The 17,896-nt window shown below is 40.6% G+C and overlaps 1 protein-coding gene across 13 annotated transcripts in view; it reads right to left on the bottom strand.

The window, feature by feature from the left end:
• The window catches only part of PPFIBP1 (PPFIA binding protein 1), a 101,350-nt gene that overhangs the window by 8,398 nt on the left and 75,056 nt on the right, over window positions 1-17,896 (bottom strand). For 5 of the 13 annotated variants that reach the window (XM_021392260.1, XM_021392264.1, XM_021392270.1 and 2 more), the window contains 15 exons: window positions 16,936-16,968; window positions 15,544-15,605; window positions 14,755-14,839; window positions 12,782-12,939; window positions 11,772-11,902; window positions 10,573-10,626; window positions 9,379-9,439; window positions 8,617-8,646; window positions 7,359-7,533; window positions 5,860-5,892; window positions 3,516-3,657; window positions 2,984-3,112; window positions 2,182-2,332; window positions 1,629-1,740; window positions 1,376-1,464 (listed from right to left, as the gene is read on the bottom strand). In XM_021392260.1, the coding sequence (XP_021247935.1) occupies window positions 1,376-1,464; window positions 1,629-1,740; window positions 2,182-2,332; window positions 2,984-3,112; window positions 3,516-3,657; window positions 5,860-5,892; window positions 7,359-7,533; window positions 8,617-8,646; window positions 9,379-9,439; window positions 10,573-10,626; window positions 11,772-11,902; window positions 12,782-12,939; window positions 14,755-14,839; window positions 15,544-15,605; window positions 16,936-16,968 (1,445 nt within the window). The remainder of the gene's footprint in view (window positions 1-1,375; window positions 1,465-1,628; window positions 1,741-2,181; window positions 2,333-2,983; window positions 3,113-3,515; window positions 3,658-5,859; window positions 5,893-7,358; window positions 7,534-8,616; window positions 8,647-9,378; window positions 9,440-10,572; window positions 10,627-11,771; window positions 11,903-12,781; window positions 12,940-14,754; window positions 14,840-15,543; window positions 15,606-16,935; window positions 16,969-17,896) is intronic. The other 8 variants (XM_021392288.1, XM_021392296.1, XM_021392312.1 and 5 more) reach the window with 8 other exon arrangements.

Genomic DNA, 17,896 nt, shown 5'->3' with positions numbered 1-17,896 from the left:
TGATTTCTTCTTTGTTACAATGAAGGAAATAATATTGGCAATGTTCAGTTCTCATTTACATCTCCAGAGAAGAACTGGTTGGCTTCACCTGACAGGCAGTAAAGTGAGGACTGACACTGTGCTGTACATTTTTAAATACATAATGCAAATGTTAATAATGAATCCTGTTTTCAAACAAGCTAGCTCTTAAAGATGCAATTCTCTTCAAAGAAAATTGCTTTGGTTTTCTTATGCTAGGCATCCACATGAGTAGATAACTAGACAATGTTTGCTCATTGAGAAGAAAAAAAATTCCACCTACTTCTATTAATTGACAGCAATCTGAACAGTAAAAAGCTGCATGAAATGCAACCACAGCATTTGCATACTTTTGTACGCTTACAGATGATGCCTGAGCACATCAGACAATGTCATGCACAGCTCTTAAGCACAAGATTACCCACTTCCCGTGTACGAGTCTGGGCTCTTGCTTACTATTTGCTCTTCCACCTTAAGATAGTTTTTTTAAAGATGGAAAGAATACAGGAAATACGTGCAGGTGACTTCTACCGTCAGGGCTTTTGTTTTCTTTAGGTTACGGCTATTAGCATTAGTTTAGCTAATGGACACTCACTATAGATTCAAGCAGTCCTCTAAACACTCTGATGCAGTGTGCACAAATACATGATCCTGAAATATCTTTTCAGCATTGACAGTGTCTCTGACTCTCTCAACTCTCCTGTTTTTCTCCCTGCAATTATGCAGAGAACTTCCTTTCCTAGTTTATGAACTGTGCAAGAGCTCTGAAAACAGTGGCATCTCATAAGACAAGTTTAGCTGTTGGAGCAAGCTCTGTGCTTTTGGTACACCACGTATGCGTATGTGTAGGCTCTGCAGCACTGCAAGAGTAACCTCCAGCTTTAGCATCTTTTCAATAGATCCTGTCCAGCTGGGGCAAAACTCAAATCCGCATATGGTGATCACATGGCACTTGTACCAACTTTCTGCTCTAGGAAGCTACAAGCCAGACTGCCATGACCTGGATCCTCACAGACACCAGATCCTGTAGGATGTCTATTTGGTTCTGCCAGCCCCAGAGGGGTGTGAGAGTGGCTGTCCGCAATGTCAGAGGTGCCCAAGCAGCCCCAGGTACACTCAAGTGCTCTGTAAATGGGGCGCTTGTGGGGTCAGCCAGGATTTGGCTGATGGATACTCCTGCAGAAGGGTTAAGAGGAAGAGGTTTAAGTGTTAAGTGAATCTAATAACTATGCAGGAGATCTCTCCAGACTCACATGATTTTCGGTGAGCTATCAGGAGGAATGTTAGTGCACATTAAATGTCAGTAAAAACCAAGAACATGACAAAGATGTCAAAACAAGAGAAGTCATTTACTCACCACACTCATGTAATGGAGCATTCGGCCATCCACTTTTCCTTCATCAAACTGGGTCTTATACTGGGGGAGGCCAATGTCATCCAGCCACCCTAACAAAGAGACAGAACCAACATTAACATGGCAAAGCTCTTCTTGATTAATGGCAACCATGTCCACAACACCTAGGCATTATTCTCACTCTTTGAACCCTAAATTTGCCACAATTAGGAACCCCTACAAAAAGTTGCTGCTTCAGCATGTAATACAGTCTTACTGGTAACCCAGTGGTAATCCAGTTTTCCATGATTGTTTTCCTCTTCAGACCCAAGTGCCTGCAGAGCAAGCTGAAGCTTCTTCCGATGCAATGGGTGCTTTATCCCAAGCTCCTGTGAAAGAAAGGAGCAAAGTTTGAGACAATACTGTATTTTATTTATTTGTCTGTTACATAAGAAATAAAAATGGTTTCAGAGAGTCACACTGAATACATCTGCCAAGTCACCAGCAAGTGCTGTATTTCTATTTGCTGAGTACCAACACCACCTCAGCACACACTCAGCACTAGGAAACACCTGCTCACTGTAGTGGATTTAGGGATGCAGGTTCTTTAAAACTGTATGAAAATATCAGATATAGTACTCTCATATCAGGTTGCATATAAAAATAACCAAAAACACAACACAGAAATAAATTAAAGTGTGTCAATATTCAGAAAAATACTCAATGGGTTTACTTTCCACTCCTATTTAGGCAGACAAGGTTAAAAGAACTATTTAGCTAAAAGCATTCTTTTAAGTTTAACTGAAAGTGGTGTTTCTAGTACTTCTCACCTTTTCCAGATCCTGCTGAGAGGCCTGCAGAAGAGTTTGCCCAGACAGTATCCAGTGTCTGCCGTTACTTATGTAAGAGCCTAGCCCCTGGTCCTGGAGCCAGTTGCAAACTTGTTCCTTTGTCCACTTTGCAAATGGCATGTCCAGCTCACTACAGAAGATTTAAAAAAAAAAAAGACTGATAAATCCCATGCCTCAAATCTCATGCTTTCATACGTAATAAACAATCAAAACCTGAGCCATTCATTCACAGGTATTTTGTGGGAGCTGGGGCAATCTCCAGGGGCGAACACACATCACGATCGGGTAAGACTTACAAGGAAGAGAGCGTCTCTACCTCTCAACTGTCAGCACCATGATGCACCGTGCTGATCTCTTGCCATCACCACAATAAACACCATCTATTAATACTGCTGGCACAATCACCCTTACTGCCTAGAGTAGCTAAAACTCTAAAGAAAAACTGTAATATTTCACTTTTGCCTGTAATCCCAGAAAGGCAGCAGGAAACACGCTGGAGGATATCTGTCATTGCCACATGAGGGCTCACGTTCCACTTTGCACAGCCTTGCAGATGCACTCAAGCTTTACTCAGCAGCATGACCCTGGACTCCCACCACCAACTAGCCTCAACCCTGCCAAGATCATCTCTCAGGGGAGGAAACAGCCTGGATCTGCCTGTTTCCATTTGCCAGGAGAGGAGACATTTTATTTTGGCTCTGCACTTCTCATTATAACCCCGCACCTGACTGGAGCTGCCAGGAAGGCAAGCACCAGCACACTTTGCCACTGATTGTCTTACTTGCGAGACTGCCCCAGGTCTCTAGACCAGCCCAGCCGTGGCCCCGCTGTTGCTCTTGTCCCTCCTCTTTTGAACTCCGTTTCAGACATGTCATCTGGGTTGAAGGTGGTAGACTGACTTCTTTTAAGTCTGGATTAAAGGAAGGAAACATATTCACATGTGGCTAAGGAAAAAGGTACGCTTCTACCACTGTGACCAAGACAGGCGAGATTTCCTGTGCCATTTATAACCCTTCCTCCACCCAACACCGACCCATCATTAGGTCCCTCCAATGCCAGGTCCTGCTCTTGTGATAGTCACACCAACTGTGCCCACAACCTGCCTTGGAACAGACTACAGAGCCACAAGCTGGAAGGGAAAAATGATGATTTGAGAAAAAACGCATACAACAAGAAGATGGAAGGTGCAGCAGTGCCCCTGCAAAGCCCACCACCTTCCTCCCAAAGCCACCAGCTTGAGCAACCCCAGTGGCCAGCTGGATTCTCTGCAAGCCTCAGTTCTGCAGAATGGTTATTTTACAGCTTTTATTTACCTTCCAAATAACTTCTTGATTCCTCTGGCCTTTTTCCTGGAATCTGGAGAAGGTGGAGTCATCTGCAAACTCTCCGTTTCTTTTGGTCGAGGGGGCAAACCGGCCAAATCCAGGTGATCTGCAGATCCTTTTTCTGTTTCAGCTATTAGAAAACAAAGCTTTGTCAAGACTTGCTTCTGCAGGACTGTACAGGCACACTCCTGAACTCTGGAATGACTCTTACTAAAATTACTGATAGCCTCCATGTCAAGAAAATGGGGCAAAGAGGGATGTGAAAAACCCAAGAGAAACAAAATGTGTTCCTCATTCGTGGGCCTGACTGAAAACACTCCAAGGCAAAGCCCTACACTAGTTGAGTGCCTTGTATCTAAGGCAGGCAACAAACACTTGGTGAACTGATCAGTGAATTAAATCCTATGTTTGTTCTCTTTCAGGGACTGTCTCCCAGGAATAAATCAGTGCCACGGCAGGGGGTGAACCAGGAGTCCCCAGAGCACAGAAGAATAAATTAATTCCCTGTGGGCAACCTTCCTAATTACCTCCATTATCTCCTAAGCTCTCTGATGAAAAAAATCCACCAACAAACAGTTCCTCCCACAGTAGGAGCAGGAGAGTCCTTTCCCCTTGCTAGTGGAAAGAAAGCTTTCTCCTTCGAGTTGTGGAGCATTTTGTTCCTCTGCAGAGAAATACCACAAAGTCTAGACTCTGTCTGAACTGCTTTTTTCCTTTGAAGGGATGCACAGTGCATCTCTGAACCTACACACTACCTCCCACATGAAAAGTTTGATCAGTAGCCCTTGTTTTCCACTGCCAACAAATCAAAAGGTTCCTGTCTACAAAAGTGAAATTGTGACAAGTTGTTTAGTAAAAGCTGAACTAACAAAGCAGAAGACTACTTAAGACCATTTAAAAAGAAAACTAAACAAATTGCAATATCTATAAGACTACATAAGCAGAGGTGTGCCAGCAAAGTGCCAGGTAGCTAAAGAAAGTCACCACGTGGAGCTGATGACGCTTGCTGAAGAACAGCATCAGCACAAGCCTGTTGAGATGAAGCAGCTGTGGCAAGGCAGCCTGCAGCAGGCTGGCAGTCAGGCCTGCAGCCACTTTTTCCACCTTTTCACATAGATTGTAATTAGATGACCATCACGTTTTTCAAATGGACCCTTGAACTTGCAGGAGAAAACCAAACAAATCACATGAATCAAGCTAGGGCATATATTGCTGGGACACATGGCCTCAAGAGTATCTTCCTGCAGGGCAAAGTTTTAGGTATTTCAGATGCATGAACATGTCCCATTTTCTTTCAATGTTTTACAAGTGAAACCTTGTAGTGAAGGAACAAGGTCACATGCAAGATGATTTTGGTGCGCTCTGATTTGACTGCTATTGAATAACAAGGCAATCTTGCTGGTGAGAGAGAGCAGCGTCAAACAAGGCTTTTGCATTTGTGGATTCTGTTTTACTTGTATAAGAAAAAGTGCTAGCTTAGAAACAACAACAAAAACAAAATACACATTTAAAGAGCATCCTAAAGAGAGAATACTAGGACAAGGCTGGATACATTAGTAGCAGAGATTTGCGGGTACTGCAGTATTTCCTCCATGTACCTTGCTCCCTGATGCATAACCCCTACGAGGAGCCAACAACCAAGGTAAACCAAGGAGGGCCAAGAGGACTTGTGCCTCTGTCATCAAGGGCCACATGTGGCTGCTGTTCCACCACACCTGCTGAGACAGCTCCCCTTGCTAACACCTGGCCCTGCTGTTCCTCCCTGCCGTTGACAGAACTACCCAGGGAACACTCATATCACGAGACTAGCTTTTACCGTATGAATGGCTCCATCTAAATCTGTCCCAGTTATTTCTCATCCATTTATTATGTAATAAACATAGCTATTTCTTAGAAAAGGACTTCCCCTTCTAATCAGAATACCCTAAATGAATTCCTGAGAAATAAGTACACTCAATTCCCTGCTTCACAACCCTTCAAGCTTTCCCAGGGGGCTCTAAGATGGACAACAGCACAGAGGCACCCCTGGTGTTCATACAGTGTTGTTTCCCTGTGGCTGCCTTGGTCTGTACATAATTTTGTACTCAAAGTTACAGTAAAGGTCTCTGCAAATTAACCCGCAATCTCTCATTAGTAGCAGTTATCAAGAAACGGCACAGCTGACTTTTAGCAGAGGGCAGATGTTACATGAAAACTCCTTTTAGTGACGCACAAGAGTTTGATGCAGAGCTCCGGTGTTCAGCTTTTGTCTGAAAAGTGCATGGCTATAACCAGCCACTAGCAACAGCCACAGCACAGCGCTGGTACAGGCAGACATGCAGGATTACTGTACCTAAAGTAGGGGCACTTGCACTTCGACTGCGATCTTCAGATATCCAAACAACGCACATAACCACACGCAGCACAAGGGGAGAGAACACGCAGAGGGACAAGGTAAAACACATTTCAAAACTTACATCAACAGAATACAAGACAAAAGGAGGGAGGTAAATGAAACATGCTTCACACACAACAACAAATCACACAGAGATTAGGATAAACAATTCATTGTTAATCTCTCTCTCTTGGAAAAATAAATGCAGTAGAGCTCCTTGCTGGAGAGGGTAAAGCAGCACCTCAGTTCCTGTGCAGTGCAGGGAGGCCACCCGCTCTGCGACTCATGCGGGCTCCTGTGAGGTGGCAAGAATCTGGGCACCAACTTCACAGGTGGAAGCACCGAAATCGGGATAACGTAACTCATTCAAATTCACAGGAGCCTGCTCTAGACGGCTCACCTTCCAAACCTTTAGGACAGCCACAAGAACTCCATCTTGTTAGACAAACGAATCACAGGGTGGAACAGGTGATTACACACAAGCACACACAAAATAAACCAAAGCAAAGAGTCTAACCCTCAGAACAGATTATACATCTATTCCAAGTACGCTAGCAAGTTCCCATGCCATATGACATGGGAAAGTAGGGGCAGTGCATAATAAATGTGTGGCTATGTTGCTTCTTTTGAAAAAAGATCTAGAATTGTCATTGATAAGTAAAAGCAACAAACTCTTCTCAACATAGAAGACATTATCTGCCTTTATGCTTCTGAAAGACAGAGCTGAACTCCAAATGTTGGTGCAACAGAGAAAAAAACTGTAGATAAATGCCAATAGTTCTGATTCACAGACTCATTCGATGCTTGAACTGGAACAATGGAAAGAATACTGCAGCAAATCAGCTAACGCAAGTCAGGTTTCAACTGCTGGTAAAAGCTGCTTCTGCACTAAGCAGAACATTTTGTTTATTTCTTCACTGTGCAAATGACAAGACCAAAACAGAAAACCCTCCCACATGAGTCCAGAACTCAAAATGAGCTTGAATAACCTTACCAGTTCTGTTCCTGTTGTCACAATCTCTTTTGCAAGACTACATAAACACAGAAAATAAAGAGGAAGACTGAGTGCAGCTGCCTCATTTCTGTACATCAGAAAATCTTAAGAAAGATAAACTGGAGATGGAGCCAAGGGAAAAAATATCCACAAATCCCACGTTTGAGTTGCTGGCCAGCAATGCATTGCATGGTCTCAGGGGAGGTAACACAGCAGAGGTGGAAACAGACCAACTACTTTGTTACATCAGAAAGGTTTTCTCTGTTCTTCTGTTGCTGTTGCTTTGACGACTTTTTCCAACCATTCTACTGAGAAAAATACCACCGCGTCATAGCAAGATGAAGGCTGGCTTTTCTGCTTTTTAGGACAGTTATGTTACTCAGAAAAATAAATGTTAATTTCTCTGTTATTAGAACCCTTGTTCAACATATACATAATCTGCATTCAGGTGTACAATACCTACCTAGATTGGGGGCACTTGCAGTCCTCTTGTTATTTTTTATCTTGAAAAAGCCTCGCCCAAATGAAGACCTGGCTTTACGGGTGCCAAAACTATCCTCATCTCCTGTGACACCATGAGAAGGAGATTTTGGAGGGAGAGTTGCGAAATTATTACCTTCCATGCGAGGTTTAACCTGCTTAAGTTAGGAAAACAAACAGACAATATCAGGGAACTGCAAAAGACCTTTGAGGAAGATGCAAAGTGATCGCTGACAGATAATCTGGAGAGTCACTTGATCTCATTTGTTACTATGAGAAAACATTGCAAAAACCATAAAGAAGAGACAAGATCTTCACTTGAACAAGTTCAGAACTCAGGATTACTATCACTAAATTCTAAGAATAACATGTTATCTTGAAGATGTTGCTAATTTTCTGAAAGTAACAGCTTACATGTATAAAAAAGGTACAAATACAGCCCTGTAAGGCTTTGACAGTTGAAGCAACAGTGGAAGCAAAGAGGGAGACAAGACCCTCACGCTTCATCTAATTGACTTTGCCAACTGTCTAAGTTGAGAGGAAAGCAAGTGTCAGACAAGGAGTAAAAATGACAGGAACTGAAATCTGGAACATCACATAACCAATTTAAAGTAATAGTTACAACCTTTTTGGTTGTTTCACTGCTTCTTTAAAAGGAGAAAAATCCATTCATAATCCAAACATGATCCTTTGGCTTTTGCTGAATGGATAGTGCATTCACCCTAACAGTGGTGTCTGATGTAGGTGTTCTCTGCTCAGGTCTTCCTCCATGCAACAACTGCTGCATGCAAACTATGCCATCCAGTACCATGGGGTAACTGTTCTGTAATGACAGTCTCTTTAAGAACACAGTTGTTACAGAAAACAATTTGGAAACCCAAGGGTTTTTAGAGATACTAATCAAAGTTAATAACAGAGTCAGTGTAATAGTTAATGGTTAGTTTTGCTAATTATCAAGTGGTAGAACATGTCAGGGAAACATGAGATGAGATGGCAATCTTATGGCTCAACAAGACCGAAAGATAATCCATGTGGGAAAAGAAAAGAACGTGTGAGACACCCTAAGCCTGATACAGAAGTGATTGCAGCAATCATCATATGCTCCTTACTATCTTGTCTGCATGTCTGCTATTCCCCCTTTGGAATCAAATATTGCAATTTCAGATGACTGAGCCTTCCAACACTGACGCTGCCCACACTCTTCCATGTATACATATGAGTGCACACACTCATACACATACCTCTGTTGGCTTTTGCGCAGAATCTCTGTCCTGTTCGGGAAAGATTAAGAAACACATTAAAAAGTCACAGTTTACAGTAAGTATTCAGTTCATCATGGTTACCCTAAGTTGAATTCTGACTGAAATACCCTTCTCTGCATTCTTTTTCCCCAAAAGCAATCTCTTCAAAGCTGTATTTCACGCAGATTAATTCTCACTTTTTTGAGGTCAGGGAGCTGACATGAAAATACAGTTGTTTTAGTTTACTTTGGAAAGGATTAGCTGCGTATATAATTAGCCACATGCAGCCTGTCAGGCACTAACGGTCACAGTCAGCTGAGGAGACCCAAAGCAGGAATCAGACAGGGTAGTAGCCAAATATCCACAGCCTCCATTCCTTGCCTGTCCAAACAAACCAAATCTCCCTACCCAAAAGCTCAAGAATTCTAGCTTTTATCATCAAGTTCTCGTCATGTTTTCAATTGCGTCAACACCCTTTCTAAGCCATAAAGCAGAGCTCAGCAGCTTGGATATCAAAGAATTTAGGAGTTAAAAAAAAAAAAAATGACACAGAATCTCAGGTAAACACCTCCAGCCAAAAAAAAGTCTTTTTTTTAATTAAATCTGCAAGATGTGACATGTCTATGATCTCTGTTAACACATGAGGTGAGGAGCCCTGCTCTGACCCAGAGAAAGGCAACAGGGCATCCATAGGGTCAGAGCCCCACTGGAGATGTCATTCCCATTTCTAAGGGAGAGGGAGAAGTGAGAGCCCAAACCAACCGCTTCAGATGTCTCTTTCTTCAAACTGCTCAGACTGCTGGACTTCTGCAGTGAGGAAGTTCTGAAACAACACAAAGAACAAGCTGAAAAACTGCATTCAATTTTTAAAGATAAACTCTCAGGAGTCAGCTTTAAAAAAAAACAGTAAATGATGAGATATTCTCAAAAACAAAGACATTTTGAATGAATGCAATCAATGCACTAATCAGAGCCCACACAGTTTTAGGAGACGTTCTACAAACCTCCACTTCATAAATACTGATGTTAATGCTGCAGGGACATGATGCCTACCTTGGATATTTTTGGCTTTTTATTTAAAGTAATATTTTCAGAAGTACAAGCAGAAGTTACACAGGCAAAAGGAAGTGCTATAAACAGAAGCTATGAAAAACAGTATTATTAGCAGCAGGCTCTGACTAATTTAATCCTTAAAGAAGCCAAGCACACTAAGTCAATCATGGTTTAGTATTTTATCTACAGTTCTGTTCTCCATTTCAGACCAGACATCCCTCTGTTCTGATGGGACTCATAGTCTAGAGTGCTTAAGTTTGAAAAGAAAGTTATCATTAAAGACTCCTCCACATCCAAGTATAAGTTAAGAGTAACTTCGTCGAATCTTACAACGTTACCTATCTTTATACCAGCATAACGAGAATAGAATTTGGCTTTGGGAATATTCTCATGGCACTAAGTCACTCAAAATAAAATCAGCCACTGAGCCCTATGCAGTGTACCAGATAAGCCCTGTTTGTCTTAGGTTCCTTGCTAACAACTTGCTTTGACACATACGTATGTTCAGAAATAGTCCCACTGATTTTACTGGGGAATACGGTTATGTGGCAGAAGTTAAAACTATGTTTTCACTGTAGTCATCTGACCATCCTTTCCACACCACCAAAAGAACAAAACCAAACCAGGGGTGCACGTAGTACAGAAAACTGTAAATTTTATGGTCTATTGACAGTCTATGACTCAATTAGAGATGCTTAATAACATAAAATAAATTGCTAGTACTTGTACATGAATAAAGCATTGGAAAATAACAGTCATGAGAAAAAAACACCACCACTGGCATATCATCTGGGCTAGAATTAGTTAATGTATCTACATGTGTCTGTAAAACATGGGTCAGGGGGGTTTGAGTCAACAGCTGCATACAAATGTTTCCCAAATATTTTTGGCTGTGATACTTACACTGGACTATCACACAGTTGAGTTTCTGGAGAGGAACGTGTTGATCTTACTTCACTGTAAATGTGAAATATATGAATAAAATAAGGCATTTGGAGATCCCATCCAAACATCCTGCTAATATAGAAGTCCAACCATGTTTAAAACCTGTTTTCACTTCAGCTGTTACTTGCATTAGAACACACCAAATCTTCTCCTCTACAGTCTTAAGTCTTCTAAAAGACAAAGGTGACCTGAAGTGCACCAGGAAAGAAAACTCACACCCTTAGCGTGAGAATACTGCACACTGAGCTTAAATAAATGCAGAGGTTACAGTATGCACAGAGTCTGCAGCAGCAAAGATCACCAGCTCCCTGTAATTTAGCCACAGCGCTGGGAGATCTGATGTTGGTGCTTTGCTTGTTTTCTTTTTAAGAGGCAGGATATAAACCCCTGCCAGCGATGGCTAGAGCTGCATGAGGTTCTCACCCAGCAGGCTGTGGTCTGGGTGCACAGAAGCTACATCTCAGCCACAGCCCCAGGGCGAAGCCACATATCCGCTGCCCCAGCTTCCCTGCGATTCTGCAGTGATACATTTAGTCTGGCTTTGGACTACCTCATGCAGGGTTCCCAAAAGAACACTCAAAGAAATATCTTTGCATTTCATTGTTTCAGCCACGGTGCAGTTCTTTATCTCCTTCTCTGATCTTTTGAAACACCTCTCAAGCTTCCTTCTATGGCTTTGGTAACAGCTCAAGGTTAGTGCTGGACAGTCTTTTTGCTGCAGTTTGGGCGATGCCTTACTCCAGTCTTCAGCAATTGTGGAAAATATCTGGATGCAAATTACCAGGAACACATTTGCTAGCACAGCCAACAATATCTCAGCCAGACCTACATGATGTAAACCTTGATAAAAATAAAAATTCTGTGCCCTTCATTACGTTAGATCAGCTTTTCTCTCCTTCTGTTCATTACTTGTAAAGCAGCTGGCATAGAGTATGAGTGCTGCTACAAGCAACAACCAACACACTAATGCTTACTTACTGAAAAAGATTTAACCAACGTACTTTATGAACATAAGCTTAGCTCGCTGTTGCTAGCCAAGTGAATGCTACCCTTGTTCAATGGACTTAACTTTACAGTACGGTCACTGGCAGATTACTATGTTCATTAAATGCCAAATATTGAATTTACAATTGAAGAATATGTGGAAACAATAATACCTCAAATCACTCGTAGGATCTGGTCTAGGCTGTGTTTTCACTTTCTCTGCAGCAGTTTCTGAGCTCTTGGATGTTGATGAAAAAGATGGGATTGAAATCTGCAGAGTACTTGAGTGAATCTGTAAGGAATTCTACAAAGAATGAAAATTATCCATTACATTGAAATGAGCTCAAATGAAGCAGTCAAAATGAAAACTGTAATAGATAAACTATGGAAAGAAGGCTACAAAATAAAATCAAAAGAATATATATTTTATTTTCTTTGTAATACAGTGGTGGTTTACTACTTGAAAGATGGCACTGGAAGATAAGGCACGAATCACTGCACTGGTAAGCTACAGCACAGGCAAAAATCTTAAAAGCCTCCAGAGACTGCCTGCTAAACTTCTCTCCACCACAGTCTCCAAGAAGAGCTGCTCACTTTTTAGGTTTGCTCCTGTCCTCGTGCCACTCAGAGGATACCAAAAAGCAGCTGAATATTTAATTTAGTTAATTTTTCTTCATAGTGTGTTCAAGTCCCTATCTTGACTCAGAGCTTTAAGAGAAGAGATCTATAGTTTTACTGCTGGAAAATGTGACCGTAAAAATCAGAGGTTGGACAACATCCTACTAATCATTTCACTGAATGTAAAAATGTAATGATGATTGCAACCTTTTAAATATGACAGGATATATTAAACATGTTCCAGCATGTTTACTCCAAGTTCTTGACAAATGAAATGCAGCTCCTAAAATAGCTATGTCTAATATGAAAAATAGTTTAGATGCATTCTCATGACAAATACAGTTATCTGTTATCTCCTGATACCATCTGATTAAGAAAAATACGTTAAACTCAAATCAAACTCCCCAGCAGCTTTCACAAGAAATTCACATTATCCAGAAGGATATGGATTATTAAAACTGCGCAACCCAGTAAAAATCATGAGTCTTGGTGTTTGTAACACAAGTCGAGCACAAGTGAAGTTTTCAAGGAGAAATAGCATTAATAGAGGAAGAAAAAAAGACACCTCTTCATGAATATTCGTGTTAAATTCATCGTGGATTGGAGACGCTGTTACTGGGGTTGGGGATGGACTTTTTTCTGGGTCAGTCAGACTTGGTGTGTCCAATAAAACTGTGGAGATAGATCCTGAATTCAAGAAATCTTCACTGTCACTATCCTTGCCTGGAGGGAAAGAAAATGGAAATTTGTTAATTTGACTTCTGGATACATGACGACCCTCGCTCCTATGCAGTGCAACCTTACTTTCAGGAGGGAGTGCAATAGGGAAAGGGTGCCATCAATAAATGTTGCTTCCCAATTCAACCACCACAGCATAGCAGGGTTGGAGCTGAGTGGAAATATGCATCTGACAGCAAAAGCCCAACCCCTCTTCAAGACAATTAGAGGGATCATTTTCAAAAAGCTGAGTAAACCAGAGCAGTTATTTCCTGTCCCATACCCTGGGATTTCATATTAAGTACCTCTTTCCCTGTATTCACTAGGGAAAGACTAGGAGGGTCAAAGTCTAATGCTGAGGAAAACAACCTGTGCCTGTGGTATCTTCAAGTTACTCAAAAAAAAAATGCAGCCCACAGTCTAAGAGCCTAAAACCAGCTTTTAAGTGACTGCATTACCTTTAAAGACTGCCACAAATTAAGTGTGTCTCATTTAATTAACACAGTAGCCTACATTAGCACCTGGCATCCTCTGTGCCCACTCCTGAACTGCCTCACTACAACCTGAAGTCTTCGATTTCCACGCATCATAGTGTCACAGTATTGACTCCAACAGGAGTTAATTGGTTCAAGACAAACAGTGTTTTCTAAAATGCAAGCAGAAGCCCAGCACTTGTTGCCAAAGATCTGGTGCAAATAAAAGCCAAGGTTTGTTTATAAGATTCTTCCTTGCCCATTTGTTACCATCTGCCCTTGGGGTAGAGGGCAGGCAGAGACTTGAAGTTTGTTTTAACATCTTCCCGTCTTTGAAGGCATGGCACTGTGTGAAAAAGCAATCCCTATTTCAAAAATGCTCCTCCTCTTCCACAGCAGTAAGCATGCTGCTCATGACTCATGCACTCCATGTGTTTCTTTTGCTTTTCTTTACAGGGAGAAAGGAGAAAGAGAGGGTACTGAGTGTAGTTACGTTGAACTGATGATGACAACCCCCAACCTTTATAACCTTTGGGGATCAGAAGCTCCTGGATCTGGAATGCTCCACCAGTCTTTGAATGTAGGATGCGCAACATTACATGTTACAGTGGCTGTCACATTACATGTTACATACGTGTGTGTGTGTGTGTGTGTGTGTGTGTGTGTGTGTGTGTGTGTATGTGTGTGTGTGTGTGCAACAGAAGAGGTTACTAGTAAAGATGAGTAAAAGCCAGCCTGTCCTCCTGCAGTAAGAAAGGAAAACTATTCTGTAGCTGCTGCATTTGGTAGCTTGTGAAGGTTCCATTACATGCCAAAGACATGGTGTGTCATTGCAACACAGTCTTGGCAGGATGTCCACTTTGCTACTGATATTTTTGCAGCTCTTGGGCATTGCTTTTACAGCGTGTGCAGCTGCTGGGGTAATGCTGGTTTGGCTTGAAGGAACATGCCTGCTTAGTGACTGCTCTGCACATCTACCAATCCCCTCCAAGGAACACATGCAAGTGAAAGGAATGGTGAAATTTAGCAACTAATATAGTACCTAGTCCAGAAAAGTAATTCAAGGGGCAATGAAATGAGCAAGGGAATTCATCACATTCAAACTAACTTTACCATAGACAAATAAGCAACATGACAGTCATAGTTACTATTACCAGAGGGAACCAAATGTGCAGCTGCACAGTCAGAAAAGGCAATTTACTAATCTGCACCAGTTGAAGAACTGGCCTTTACTCTACCTAAGAGATACCTCCAAAGATAGCAAGTCTAAGATTTGATGTAACACTATCACAATGCCCCTACAATTTAAGTGACAGTAGAGTTTACAACTTCATAAACTGCACAGTACCTTTTTTACCTTGAGCCAATATCACCATGTCTTGAACTTTCTTGTACCTATTCAGAGATTGCCGAAGCTCTTCTATCTTTCGATCCTAAAACAGAAGAAAATTGTGATTATGTTTTTTCCTTTAGCAAATAAAAAATAATAAACACAAATAATAATTACTGTGAAACTAAAAGTAATGGGAAGTGTGGATGGGACAGGGCCCAGAATTCTGAGAAGCTCTGAAATATCAAATACTTGTACTTAGCAACAAATATTGTCTGGCTGATCACCAGAATTGTCCCAACCTTGGAACTGGATTTTACCTCCTTCTTTCAGTCAAAGATAGAGTATAATACATTCGCCATGTACAAAGGAAACAGTTATCAAAAGATTTAGGGCATTAGTGGTCAAAAGAAAACATCCTACAAAATGCACACGCGTACAAATACGCAAAACCATACATGAAAACAATCCATAGTTTACAGAAGGCCCTTTTAGAAATGCGGCCTGTGTTATCTCCTGGGACTTGTGATGGAGCTTTTCACATTTTCAGAACACGGTGTAAATTGCAGTCCCTCTGAACTTCATGACACCGATTTGCAAGTACTCTGTGTACATGGGACAGAGCTCATAAATGCCCAGTTACATCCCCTTAAAAGGCGCTGCAACACTTCTGACAGTAGCAATCCCTTGATTCTTACAAATCTGATTTTGTATTGAATCATGACAAGTTCATATATGCAGGTTTTTTTTTAAAGAGATATAACTCAATCTAACAAATGATTACTTGAAAAATAATGATTTTGCTACCTTCTCTTCATTTGCAGCCATAAGAGATTCTACCGCCTTCTTCATTTTCTGTACCTCTATATCTAAAAACACAACACAGTTACATAAGTCAAGTTAAATGCGACAGTGTAAGAAAATAAAAAAAATAACAAGCCTAGAATCAACTCAGTAATATCTGAGGGTAAATTTGCAAATTAAAGCAAAACACAAGCCTTACATTTTACGTTAGATGGAAATACATGGACCATTTTTCTCCAAAACCTTTTTATTTCCTGACCTTTTTTTTAACCAAGGAAATGACCAAGTTCATGAAATTACCTTACCAACCCCTCCGTTCCAAAAAAATGAAAGTCAAAAGTACAATTATTGTTTTAATATCACTCTGCCCTTCACATAACCTAATAATCGCAAAACAGAGGTCCAAAATACAAAATAGTACAACCGGAGTGCAATAATGTACATCCTCATTACAACAGTCAACAAACACCCCTTAAAAATCCACTATACAAAGCAACAGGATTAACAAACATGATGAAGAAAGCATTGTGCAGTGGCGTTTAGTCACAATTCAGTCTGGATGTAGAAATGAGGACAGCACAATGAAATGATGCAAGTACTTGGTATGACAAGCAGTCATGCTAGAATACATACTGTAGTTCAGACTTGAAAAGGGTCCCTAATACAGAGATCATGGTTCTGTGCTTCATCTGTAATCCTTATTTATAAGGAAATAGAACATAAATGTCTCCACGTATTTCTAACAGTCTCTGTAGTTTGATTTTGGATGTGTTCTGAACTATAGAAATGTAAGAATTGAAATAATCTCAATTTTTGCTAAAAATTGACCTTGCATAAATGAAATAATCTTGAAATTTCATTACAAATGTTTGGAGGTGGCCAAATGCACACACAAGAATGCATTTTAACTTCCTCAAATTCCTTTGGAAAAATAACACAGTGGGAAGAACACCTTCCTCCTTAACGAAATGCGAGAGTGAAAGAAGCTGCCTTTCCAGGCACAAGTCATTTAGACATATTGGGTAATACTGCAGCTGATACAGTTCCAATGATTTACACTAAGTTATGCTTAGAGCAAATCTGGACTACTGGAATGTCATTTCACTAAGAGGCAACTGTTTTATTTGTGTGCACATTTTAAGGAGAAAAATCTGTGCTCTCCACTTCGAAACAAAATTTTGTGATTCTCCATGAAACCAAATCTTTGTCTATTAGCTTTTCTTCAGAAAACTTTGTATTTCAAGTGTGATATACAGTAAAATTTGAGAATAGGGACAGGTAAGTGTAACTAAGGGTTATAGATGACACAACCTAAGAGTGTTTGTTAAAGCAGTTTTACAATCACATGCAGAAAGCTCTTCTGGAATGCTTGTGGAAAGACATCAGAAACCTTACTTTTATCTTTGAGCTTCTTTTTACAATTTTCATCTGTGCAGAAAAGTCCATTGGATTTCAAATTAGCACGAAGGTTACAAAATTAAATAAACTTTTAACAAAATATTGCTACTTCAGGAGCAAGCTATTCCTCACATACTATTGCAGAAGCAAACAGTTCATGGTTTTGCACAGCACTCTCGTTGCTGATGTTCCCAGTGACTCGAATGGTCTCCCTGCTCTATGTCTACCCCTCTCAAGGATATTTAACTATAGGTTAAAAAATAGATAGAAACTTAATGTCTCAGAAAAAGCTTATGTCAATAGTTACTCTTAAGCTAACACTTTGCAAAAGCCAGAAAGGTGATAACGTACGAATATTTGTTCAGAAAGCACAATTCAGCTAAAGTGACTGATAATGTGTTATCTGCAGACTGCATTACTTAATATGGTTCTGAGGCAGAAAAAACACGGTTCATCATGGCAGAAGACCCCCCTGCTGTACTATACTGAAAATTTTCCTACAGGTGAGAACAAAAGTGTAATGAAATTTCAACGTATACAGCAGCCCCCAAGAAAGAAAGGCTCAGTTTAGGTAGTAATAAATGCAACAAAGCAAGAACTTGCTCACATTTAAATATTTTAAAAACAGGAATAACATTTCAATGCTGTTATTTTTAGTGCTCTTTCAGAGTGGCTTTTAAAACAGACAATTTTATTGAGTAAAATTTGACAATCTACACACAGCTATTTCTGCCTCAGGTCGGAAGAGAATAATCAACCTCTTGGGGGCTGGATTTACTTTCTAAAAAGCACCTGAAAAGCACAATCTTAAACTCTATGAAAATTATTAGTGAGATATGCTCAGAAGTGAAATTTCAGCAAGTCAAAAATTGTGGAAACTTTTTTTGAGGCCTTAAAGAAAATTTATTTTTAAATGAAGATCCCAAAACTAAGTTTCCCCCAAATAAATACCGATTAC

The sequence above is a fragment of the Numida meleagris genome, chromosome 1, assembly GCF_002078875.1.
Source record: "Numida meleagris isolate 19003 breed g44 Domestic line chromosome 1, NumMel1.0, whole genome shotgun sequence".
In the NCBI taxonomy this organism is placed as follows: Eukaryota; Metazoa; Chordata; class Aves; order Galliformes; family Numididae; genus Numida; species Numida meleagris.
This window is presented reverse-complemented; position numbering and strand designations above follow the sequence as displayed.